This window comes from Staurois parvus, unplaced genomic scaffold (genome assembly GCF_062004578.1).
Source record: "Staurois parvus isolate SC_StPar_1 unplaced genomic scaffold, SC_StPar_1.0 ptg000578l, whole genome shotgun sequence".
Classification (NCBI taxonomy): Eukaryota; Metazoa; Chordata; class Amphibia; order Anura; family Ranidae; genus Staurois; species Staurois parvus.
The window spans coordinates 5,501,994-5,514,437 of record NW_028318374.1 but is presented as its reverse complement, the minus strand read 5'-3'; the positions used below and the strand labels follow the sequence as shown (position 1 = coordinate 5,514,437).

At 43.7% G+C, this 12,444-nt stretch overlaps 1 protein-coding gene across 1 annotated transcript in view; it reads right to left on the bottom strand.

Annotated features, from left to right (window-relative positions):
- Window positions 1-371: 371 nt before the first annotated feature.
- ST6GALNAC3 (ST6 N-acetylgalactosaminide alpha-2,6-sialyltransferase 3) overlaps window positions 372-12,444 on the bottom strand; it is a 518,012-nt gene continuing 505,939 nt past the window's right edge. Inside the window, exon 5 of the mRNA XM_089692183.1 lies at window positions 372-11,241. Within this exon, the coding sequence (XP_089548309.1) occupies window positions 11,055-11,241 (187 nt within the window). The 3' untranslated portion in view covers window positions 372-11,054. The remainder of the gene's footprint in view (window positions 11,242-12,444) is intronic.

The window sequence follows — 12,444 nt, the reverse complement described above, 5'->3', positions numbered from 1 at the left end:
GGCTCCATGTACACAAGCCTACCCTGACTGCCAGCCACGGGAAAACGCAAACCGCGGTACCGCGATTTTGCCTGCGGTTTTGTGTTTCCCACAGTCGGCGGTCAAAACGTTCCTATCCTGAATGAGATTCTTCTGTGTTCAGGAGAGAGAGGTTTAACCTCACCTAAAGGCGTCAGCTCCTAAACTCTGCTAAAAGCCTATCAGTACATGGACACATAGGTTTTATGGAGCTGAGTTTAGAAGCTGCTCATGTACATTGAGCCTAAAAGCCCCAGTTATTCTCAGCAGTTTTTGGTTTTAGTACAAATACAATTAAAATTTCTTTCTATCAAACCTAAAAAATAAACACAAATGAATTAAGTGACCACCGGTAGTAAGAAAAGGACATTTTTATTTATTATTTTTTTTTACGTAATCAAATTACAAACATGATTCATGGATGGTCCCAAAGAATTTGTAAAAGTAAACGGCAATTCCTATAAAATTCTAAATAAAAATACAAAAAAAGTGTCAACAGTAAGATATTCAGCCCAACACGGCAACAACAAATGCAAAACTGGAATGGTACATCATCGGTACACAAACACTGAACAACCAATGAGCATTACAAACCCACAATGTATAGTAATAACAATTGTTTGAAGGGTCACACCACACAGTTCTAGATGGGTATGAAACAGGGGCGGACTGACAACTCATGGGGCCCCCGGGCAACAGGGGATCATGGGGTCCCTGTGTCATTGCCCAAACTCAAAAAAGGTACCAGGGGCATCTCATGGGGCCCCCTACTGACCCCGGGCCCTTGGGCAGTGCCCGAGTTTCCAAATGGTCAGTCCGCCCCTGGTATGAAACTTAAATTACTCTCCGGGTTCTTATGTGTGTCCATGGGTCTGACAGTGAGATTTCTACAGCTGCTCTTCCCCCTGCCAAGGTTCCTTTGGAGGGGTCTCATTTTCTTTGTTAACCTATGTTACATTACAGATAATGCTACAGGAAGAGATGTGATGGTAAGGAGAAATATCCAGCAAAGAGCTCTCACTAATAGAGTCAGGACATATAACAAGCCATTTGGTAATTTAACCCTCTAGTATCCACCCTTAAGTAAAATGCTGGGGTACAACCCCAAAAAGGATATACAAACTCTAGAACAAAAATTGTATATATTAGTTTTCTCGTCTTTAGATGTGGTAGCTGCATTAGAATTCTTTTTTCGGGCTAAGAACACTTACCAGAAATGCAGTGCCCTTGTATAGAAATTAATACAATATCTTCCATTCAAGCTATGATCTGTAAACTACAAACTTCCCCAGCCTTGGGCATTGGGGAAGAGAAGAGGAAGACATGTCTGTAGTCCAAATCTGTAGAGCAGCTTAGGGTGGTTTCCTCCATAGATAAGCATAGGACAGTAAATGTGTTATCCACAAGATCACCAGGCAAAAATAAAGGGGAAAATAAGAGAAAACAAACGCAGCTAACACATCTAAGAATTGGTGATATGCAACTCAACGCAATTTTTTTTTGGGTTTAGATATGCTTTCAAATATGTTAAACACAATGCTGCAGTAACCTTTTAGCAATCAATAAGAATTCAGTTGTTAAAGAAGTGTTAGAATACATCATTCTTTTCACTAAACCCACAGTGGGGGAGACCAGAAGCGTTCCTAGGCTTTGTGCTTCCCAAGGCAGCACAGGAAATGCAACACCTGACCCAAGTGACGAGCCTTTTAACTGTGATATTCCCTGCACAGTTGCAGCAGAATTTGACAGTTTAGACTTGGCAGGTCAAATTGGTGGTGTCTGGAACCCATCCCACCCTCTACACGTCTTTTTTTTTTTATTTAGGGAGCATACATGAAATGGATGTAACATCATGTTACTGTTCAGGTTCTTCTGCAAACTAACACTATTGATTGGAACTCCAATGGTTTGTATTTGAACTTAATGGAGGCTGTGGCAATGAACCTTCATCAGCAGTGCACCACCGTTAACGGCCCCAACATTAGCCGGCAGAAGTAATCATCCAGATACTGCCCCTTTCTTTTCTCACCACAGTCTATATAATTTCCACCATGTATGCCCTATTTTGGATTGCTTTGTCTAGTAAGAAAGTCCTGCAGGTACACTTGGACCTAGCATCATGGTCATCCCCAGTACATTAGCGGCAGCGTAGCTCTGGGGTTTAGACGTATCCACTGTTAAGCTGCACTTGCTGCACCTTGGGTGGCCCTGTTACATTTTAAGCTGATTGTAGTTGCAGCAGAATTTGACTGTATAGATTTGGCCAAACCTGTACAATTCAATTGTTTTGTATTAAAGAGCATACGTGGATTGAGGTCAGGAAATGTTCTATAGTCATTAAAACCATGCTTTTTTGTGTAATTTTGCAGTCTCCCGCATACACACTGCACTATCCAGAGACAGAACTGCGCATGCGCCAGTCTTGGGAGGGGGAGAGCGATTGTCTCAGTGATGTTGAGAGTGCACCCAACGCATGGGACATCCCAGGTCACAGGCAAGTCAGAGATGATTGATCCCAGTAGTCATTTTTCATCCAGGCCACAGATAAATCACAATGGGCCTACAGGCATGACAATTAAATTTGAGTTTTTTTTAAAGCTCCACAGTGTTTTTAAAAGTACAGGGGCACCCTTGACTGCATAGCGCATTTTACTGCAAAGGTGAACTAACCCTTTAAGCTGACCTCCAGGAAGATATTAACGGCCCATTATGGGGAAACAAATTGTGTTCTGGTAACTGGGTGAATTTATACCCGCAATGATAGTATTCAATATATAAATTGCTTTTTATTTTACATGTCTTTCTTTATATACTTGTCTCTACATTTGTATGCAGGCTACACTGTCCAACAAAAATGACAGCTACAGTGGTTGGAACACACTGCCAGGGGTGCTAATGATGGTCAGCTTTTAGTCATATGGTTTGAAGCATTTCCAAAAAATGTTGCCCCTAATTTTTGAAAAAAAGTGTTAGCTGGAGTTAAGCTTTAATTTGTTGCTTACTTAAAGAGGAGCTTCAGTTTTTCTTTTTTTTTGGACAAATACTGTAGCTGTAGTACCGCCTTCTTGCAGCCAGTTCTTCTTACCACTGCGGGTACCCAGCACCATCAACTTGGTATGGGAGCTGGCTTTCTCAGGAACCATAGTCGGGTCCCCACTACACAAGCGTGAGCTTGCACGGTGCTCTGTAAGGGGTCATGCAGCCTGGGGAGATGAGGACGCAGCAAAGGGACATCTACCTTGCCTAGAAAAGGAATGGAGAAGTGGGAACCCCTCAAAAAAAATCAGTTCTTGCCCCCCTCCCACACCCCCAAAAGAACCTCTGACTCATTTACAGGCTGACAGAGGGTGCAAATTGGTTATACTTCACTTTTTGAGTGAAGTTCTTCTTCAAAGTCTATCCAAAACTACATGTCTATGTTATATTACCCTGTCCACAGGGTGACAACCAGGCCTTTTTTCAGTGGGAACGCAATTCCAGCACCTCCAACACCAAATGTATAAAATGGCAAGTGGTGCTGGGGTGTTCTGGAGGGTCTACTGTTGCTGGCTGCTGAGGGATCTATTGTTGCTGGGGAGGTCTATTGTTTCTGGCTGCAGGGGATCTATTTTACAGCTTTTCTTGCTATCAATAATAAATTCCATATAAATTAGCACCAGAAAATACTTGGTTCTGAGTTCTCTATAAGGGGCAGTACTGCGAGGTGGGTAGGAGGTGGGACCAAGGAACAGTGGTTGGAGGTGAGTAGGGGTTGGAGAAAAGGAAAGACTCAGTAAGGAGTACCTGCACCTATTCTCTGAGAAACAAAGCCCTGGTGACAACGCATGGGTAATTATGTTACAGAAAACAGTGTTGTCACACTGTTACAGGAAGTGGTGAAGCAATTGGTCTTCTGGCAGGATCATCAGGTGATAAAAATATGTTGCATAGAGGAGGGGGACAAAAACTGTTGTGTTATTGCTATTGACAGACTATATATACAGACTATATATATTTTTTTTCTTATAGTATGACTTTAAATTTAACTTTAAATGTAAATGGTATAAGCCCCTGAATCTGCATTCATGTTAGGAATAGTGGACCAATAGTTCAATAAAAGTGCCTTGGTGGTCACCGAGCCAGTGTCATTGGACAGTAGAATGACATTTGCTGTGGCTTACCCATGAAGTCTAAAGCTGGCCATACACATGTAGATTTTCGGACAAGAATATTTGTAAGAAAAAAGTCGTATGAAAATTCATTGAACATTCAATAAATGGATGAGTGTCATTCTAAAATAGTTTTTTGCATTTAACATTTGATTTTAAAATGAATGTCATTTCTAAACGATGACCACATACACTGGCCGAAATTTTGTTTGATCGAGAAAAGTTTTCCATCCTGCCCCTTTGAATTTTGCCGTAACTGCTGTTGAAAGCGAACATCAATTTGAACCCACCAATGATTTAGAAAATCAAACGAATAATCTTGAAACAAAAATTCTTGAACAAAAATCTATATGGGTATGGCCAGCTTAAGGGAATCAACTCCCAGTAAGAAAGTGAAACTAGGATGTAATGGCGTTCGGTAGGATGTAATGGCGTTCGGTATTGGCGCTCTTGGACCCCTGCTCTTTGCCCCCCTTTTTTTTTTTTCACCTCTTTCTTCCTTTTTCTCTCTTTCTCTGTTTTTGGTGTGACTGGACAGCTGCATTTAGTTGTTATAGTCAGTTACATTAATGTTTTGTAACTTATGTGCCATTGATATCCCCTGCGTGGGCGTACCTTTTGCCCTGTTGGCGTTAGAGCACTGTTTTTCCTTTTTTTTAATTTTGCATTTTGTTTATCTGTGCAATTGATAGCCCCTGCGTAGGCGTGTTTTATTGTCTCTGTTTTATACTGTTTAAAAAATTAATAAAAACCATTGAAATAGAAAGTGAAACTAAATCAGAGAGGCACACAGAAGAGGCTTTTCTAGTTACCAGTGGGCATCTTGTGATGCTTTTAGACAAGACTTTTACTGTTTACATTTTTAAACACTGCATATTGATTCACATTAGGCAGCACTGTCCATGGGGACGCTTCTGATCTACAAGTCTCTGCATACATAATAATACATAGGTATGGATGTGTGCTACATACAAATGAGGCACTATGTGCCGTACACTAAGAGGTATTGTGTGTCTGAAGTAGATATGTATAAAATGAGCCACTCGCTACAAACTAAAAAAATAGATAAGTAGAAAAATACTTACATTATCATTTTTCTCATGCATCGTAAAAAAAAAAAACAGCAATTCAAAAGAGCAACTTCAGTTATTTGTCTACAAAGAGGAATATTATTTAAAGCATAATTGTGTCAAGTATTCCTTCACAGTATTGATTGCTTATTACAACAGTGATCATGAGATGCTTGGTACATGGATGAAGTCCATTGACTGGGCCAAAGGGGTTCCCATTGCTGCTCCCAACCCGTGTTTTATATCAAGTCCATAGCATCTGGATTAACTATTGTATTCTTTACATAAATACGTTTTCAGTTCCACAAGTATAATGAATTACCTTTTTATTTGTGTTGTTTTTGAAATGTCCATAATATAGCTGAAAACTAAAATCAGACTAACAGTGATGAGGGTGACAGCTCTGTAAACTGATGGGTGGGGAGAATTTATGTGGGCTGACGGGAAGGAGATTATGGTTGGATATTTTGCAAATGAAATAAACAAAGGAGTAAATTTTGGCTAAAAATAGTAAAATACTATTTACAAAGAAAGGTATGACTGTAAAATGAACCTGTTAGATATATCGGGATGTACGGACAAATAATAATGCCATTGTACACACCTTCCAATAATCCTGTGATAGCTTCGTAGGGAGTTCCTGGATAACAGGCCCATACTACACACAAGGCCTTGACTTCTTTCTTTGAGTTTAGCCCGCCCCTGCAGAACACCTCAGGGGCCAATAGAGGCTCTCCGATTGGCTGTAATACTGTGTTGGCAAGGACAGTTCCAAGAGGAGTGTGGCTTAGCTGATAGTCAGGAGGAAGTATGTGTCTGGGTTACAGGAGCTACTTGGTGGACTAAAATAAAAGGTACTTCCAGACAAGGTGACTACATTTTGGCTGTATTGTTAACCTTTTATCAATGAAATGGGTCTATGTCCATTGAGAAAAGGACAGTCTGAGTGATTGCAGGAGCATACCAGAGGATAGAGGAGCAACATAGGGTACTGTTGGTGAAGCATAGAAAGCCGAACTACTACAGAGTGAGCCACAAACTGCATGGAGACATGAGGGTTACAGAGCTGCACAGGGCGCCCTAGTAGTTGCCAGATGACACATGATGCTCTGTGTGCACTGGAATCATGGGCCACAAGGGCACACAGGGGTCACTACATGATGTTCTGGAAGACACTGGAGTCATGGGCCACAGGGGCACACTGGGGTCACTCACTAGATGATGTTCTGGAAGACACTGGAGTCATGGGCCACAGGGGCACACTGGGGTCACTAGATGATGTTCTGGAAGACACTGGAGTCATGGGCCACAGGGGCACACTGGGGTCACTCACTAGATGATGTTCTGGAAGACACTGGCGTCATGGGCCACAGGGGCACACTGGGGTCACTCACTAGATGATGTTCTGGAACACACTGGAGTCATGGGCCACAGGGGCACACTAGGGTCATTCACTAGATGATGTTCTGGAAGACACTGGAGTCATGGGCCACAGGGGCACACTGGGGTCACTCACTAGATGATGTTCTGGAACACACTGGAGTCATGGGCCATAGGGGCACACTAGGGTCATTCACTAGATGATGTTCTGGAAGACACTGGAGTCATGGGCCACAGGGGCACACTGGGGTCACTCACTAGATGATGTTCTGGAAGACACTGGAGTCATGGGCCACAGGGGCACACTGGGGTCACTCACTAGATGATGTTCTGGAAAACACTGGAGTCATGGGCCACAGGGGCACACTGGGGTCACACACTAGATGATGTTATGGACAATACTGGAGTCATGGGCCACAGGGGCACACTGGGGTCACTCACTAGATGATGTTCTGGAACACACTGGAGTCATGGGGTGCAAGGGGCGGACTAGGGTCATAAGATGACACAGGTTATTCTGTGATGCACTGGTATCACAGGGTGCACTGAGGTCACTAGATGATGCAGAATGCTCTGGGATACAGTAAAGCACACAGGGTCATGAAGTCACAAGAAGACACAGGATGATCTGAAGCTCTGGGGTGCAATGGTGTCACAGTGTTTGGGGGCTTGCAGAGGGTCACAAGAAGACACAGTATTCTCTAATGCTTTAGGGTACAATGGTGTCACAGATGCACAGGGGCATGCTGCGGGTCATGAGAAAACACAGAATTCTCTGGATGTGTTGTGTCATTGGCACATGGTGGGTCACAAGAAGACAAAGGATGCACTGGGGCTCACTGGTCTCATGGGCACACAGGGGCACCCTGGTGGGTCACAAAAATACACAAGATGCTCTGGGTTGTGCTGGTGTCATAGCTGCACAGGAGCTTGCTGGGGGTCACAAGAAGACACAGGATGCTCTGGGAGTGTTGGTGTCATGGTTGCACAGGAGATTACTGGGGGTCAAAAGAAGGCACAGGATGCTCTGGGGGGTGCTGGTGTCACAGGTGCATAGACGCACACTGGGGGTCACAAGAAGACACAGGATACTCTAATCTTCTGGAATGTGCACACAAGGGCACATGGGGGGAGGGTCACAAGAAGACAAAGAATGCACTGAAGTGCACTGGTGTCATGGGCGCACAGGGGCAATCTATGGGTCACAATAATACACAAGATGCTCTAGGTGTGTTGGTGTCATGGGTGCACAGATGTTCGTCGGGGGTCACAAGAAGGCACTGGATGCTCTGGAGTGTGCTGGTGTCATGGGTGAACAGGAGCACGCTGGGGGTACAAGAAGACCCAGGATACTCTGAGATGTGCTGGGACACAGGAGCTTGCTGGGAGTCAAAAGAAGACACAGGATGCTTTGGGTGTGTTGGTGTTATTGTTGCACAGGAGCTCAATGGGGGGGGGGGGGTCACCAGAAGACACAGGTGAGCGCTGGGGTTCAAAAGAACATGGAGGATGGGGTGCACTCGTGTTACATGTGCACAGGGGTACACTGTGGTCACAGGATGCTCTGAAGATTGGGGGTACACTTGTTAGGTACTGCAGCAGGGAGCTCAGCTAAAGTGTAGCATTACATTACCTGAACCCTGAGCCACACACATCACTCTGCAATTTAATCACGAGAACTGTCCCCCTATTGGATATAGCATTGATCAGGAGAACTGTCCTCTTATTGGATATAGCACTGATCAGGAGAACTGTCCCCTTATTGGATATAGGACTGATCAGGAGAACTGTCCCCTAATTGGATATAGCACTGATCAGGAGAACTGTCCCCTTATTGGATACAGCATTGATCAGGAGAATTGTCCCTTTATTGGATATAACATTGATCAGGAGAACTGTCCCCTTATTGGATACAGCACTGATCAGGAGAACTGTATCCTTATTGGATACAGCACTGATCAGGAGAACTGTCTCCTTATTGGATATAGCACTGATCAGGAGAACTGTCCCCTAATTGGATATAGCACTGATCAGGAGAACTGTCCCCTTATTGGATACAGCATTGACAAGGAGAACTGTCCCCTTATTGGATATAGCACTGATCAGGAGAACTGTCCCCTTATTGGATACAGCATTGATCAGGAGAACTGTCCCCTTATTGGATATAGCACTGATCAGGAGTACTGTCCCCTTATTGGATCTAGCATGGATCAGGAGTACTGTCCCCTTATTGGATCTAGCATGGATCAGGAGAACTGTCCCCTTATTGGATCTAGCATGGATCAGGAGTACTGTCCCCTTATTGGATATAGCACTGATCAGGAGAACTGTCTCCTTATTGGATATAGCACTGATCAGGAGAATTGTCCCTTTATTGGATATAACATTGATCAGGAGAACTGTCCCCTTATTGGATACAGCACTGATCAGGAGAACTGTATCCTTATTGGATACAGCACTGATCAGGAGAACTGTCTCCTTATTGGATATAGCACTGATCAGGAGAACTGTCCCCTTATTGGATATAGGACTGATCAGGAGAACTGTCCCCTTATTGGATATAGCACTGATCAGGAGAACTGTCCCCTTATTGGATACAGCATTGATCAGGAGAACTGTCCCCTTATTGGATATAGCACTGATCAGGAGAACTGTCCCCTTATTGGATATAGCACTGATCAGGAGTACTGTCCCCTTATTGGATCTAGCATGGATCAGGAGAACTGTCCCCTTATTGGATCTAGCATGGATCAGGAGAACTGTCCCCTTATTGGATCTAGCATGGATCAGGAGTACTGTCCCCTTATTGGATATAGCACTGATCAGGAGAACTGCCCCCTTATTGGATCTAGCACTGATCAGGAGTACTGTCCCCTTATTGGATATAGCACTGATCAGGGGAACTGTCCCCTTATTGGATATAGCACTGATCAGGAGAACTGTGCCCTTATTGGATATAGCACTGATCAGGAGAACTGTGCCCTTATTGGATATAGCACTGATCAGGAGTACTGTCCCCTTATTGGATATAGCACTGATCAGGAGAACTGTCTCCTTATTGGATATAGCACTGATCAGGAGAACTGTCTCCTTATTGGATATAGCACTGATCAGGGGAACTGTCCCCTTATTGGATATAGCACTGATCAGGAGAACTGTCTCCTTATTGGATATAGCACTGATCAGGAGAACTGTCTCCTTATTGGATATAGCACTGATCAAGGGAACTGTCTCCTTATTGGATATAGCACTGATCAGGAGAACTGTCCCCTTATTGGATATAGCACTGATCAGGAGAACTGTCCCCTTATTGGATATAGCACTGATCAGGAGAACTGTCCCCTTATTGGATATAGCACTGATCAGGAGAACTGTCTCCTTATTGGATATAGCACTGATCAGGAGAACTGTCTCCTTATTGGATACAGCACGAATCAGGAGAAATGTCTCCTTATTGGATATAGCACGGATCAGGAGAAATGTCTCCTTATTGGATATAGCACGGATCAGGAGAAATGTCTCCTGACTGGCCACATTGCAGGTCCTGTGGATGAAATCCAGAATTGCCAGCAACTACATACAGGAGTGGAGAGCCATGGCTGGATCCTGGAAGAGGTATAAGTGACACTCGTACGCCTCGATATTTCTGACAGGTTCACTTTGACAATTGGGTATTCTATCACCTCGTAGATCCTTCAATGTAGGCAAATCAAGCAAGTTTTTAAAGACACATTCTTTTCCTTTCTTTTGCTGTCTTTGGACAGTTTCATTTGTGTTTTCTGCCATTGGCTAACCTTGGACAACACAACAAACAAAACTACAGGCCATGTTCCTACTTTTGGGGAGCCTGTATGCAGCAAGCACTACACATACGCTGTCAAGTCAGTCTCTGAGATCACAGTGGAAAAAGAGGTTGACAGAAGTGGCTACAGCAACAGTGAAAGCAGCTGAACATTGCATCAGAAATAGGTTGAGTTTTGCATTTCATAGAGACTTTGTTGGCGTCTCTCAGGCTGTATCGGTGTAATGAAGGCTAGCAGAATCACTGGCATAATGGTGGGGACAAGGGGTGACGCCTTGACCAGGCTCAGGAGGACAGGTTGAACCTGGGCTATCCTCCACGTGACCCCATAGTAGGGGATCTGGAGATGCCACAAGTGGAGCAAAAGTTCTCCTAATAGACATGGGACAGGACAAAGTGGCAGGGATCATGTCCCCATAATAATACTCAGCAATCTAATGCCATCACTTGCCCTGTCTGCTGGAAGCTATGCTCCTAATTCCCAATGACTTGCCAGGAAATGAGGTTGTCACTTTGAACCGAAATCTTGCTGCATAAAGTGCTTTCCGTGTACAGTATGAGATTTCCTATGAATTGTGTTCAGTATTATTCCGGTTTTGACACTCTGAAAGATTCATTGTCATTTTTTGAATTATTTCAAGGTAATGTCCAATCCGGATTGGAGAACGTTATATTATGCACCTTGGACCACTTGGCAAAGACACGTTTTTCCGTGATGAACCGGTGACCACCATATGGAGCATTCTCATGTAGGATGTACTCATCACATTCGTATCTTCCTGGTTCATAATAGTGATAGGGAACCTTCCGGAAGCCATTTGTTCTGAAAAGGAAACAAGAAGAAGGTTAGTTCAAAGTGGTTCTAAAGGCTCAAGGTTTTTTACCCCCCCAATCCTTCTTTGAGCCCCTACTGATCCAGCAACGTTCTCTAAAGCCTCTGCTGTCTGGGGGCTCTTTCTCCTCATTGGCTGAAACAGCAGCAGCAGCCCAAAGGCCCCCGCTGCTGTCAATCACAGCCAGTGAGCCAATGAGGTGAGAGCGGGAGGGTGTGTCTTATGGACACATAAAGCAGTGGCTCTGGGGCGAGCATGCAGCAGTGCCCCCAGGGCAAGCAGCTTTCACTGGGGGACTGCTTAAGGGGGAGGAGCCAGGTGCATCGACGGGGACCCAAAAAGAAAAAGGATTGGGGCTGCTTTGTGCAAAACCATTGCAAAAAGCAGGCAAGTATAACATGTTTGTTATTTTTTAAAAATTTAAAGCTAAAGTGCATACCAGTGCGATTTGAGGATTGAAATCGCATCTAATGAATGTGAATGTCAGTGTCTTAACATGTGCGATTTGCTGCAGCAGATTTCTAAAGTAGTTCTTGCATTACTTTTTCTGCAGTTTTGTTGCGATTTCAAATACATAGAATATAATGGAAATCACACAGTAAATTGCAAGAAATCGTCAAATTAATAAAGTCTTCATAAATCGCACCTGAAATCGTACTGATATTACACACAAATTGCGCGATTTTAATCGCAGTGATGTGACCGGTAACTCAGTGGCACTTTAATTACATTTCTTTAAAGGGACACTAACTTCAATTTTTTTTTTATTGTTTAAAGCAGAATTAAACTCTCTCGGTCAACATTGACTATTTTTAATCCTTATGCTACTAGCATTACTAAACAGATAGGAAAGTATATCATATTTATTTGTTGTATTCAAATCATATGTTGTTGTTTTTTTTTATATTTACTTCTTGATTTGTGGACTAGGCCAAAATCACGTCATACATCCCAAGAGTCTTCATGGGCATTTCTTTTACCTGGAGGAGGGGAGAAGGGGCTTCCTCAGGCCTCAGCTAAGCACGCCTACCCAGCCTGTATGCCTGAGCTAAGAGTAGATGGATTCCTGCACATAAATGCTACATGAAATTATCTGCCCTTACTCAAGATGACTGCAGCTAAAAATGTGTTTTTTTAACCACTTGCCCTCCATAGGATTCCCCCCCCCCCCCACCCCCCTCCTTCCTGACCAG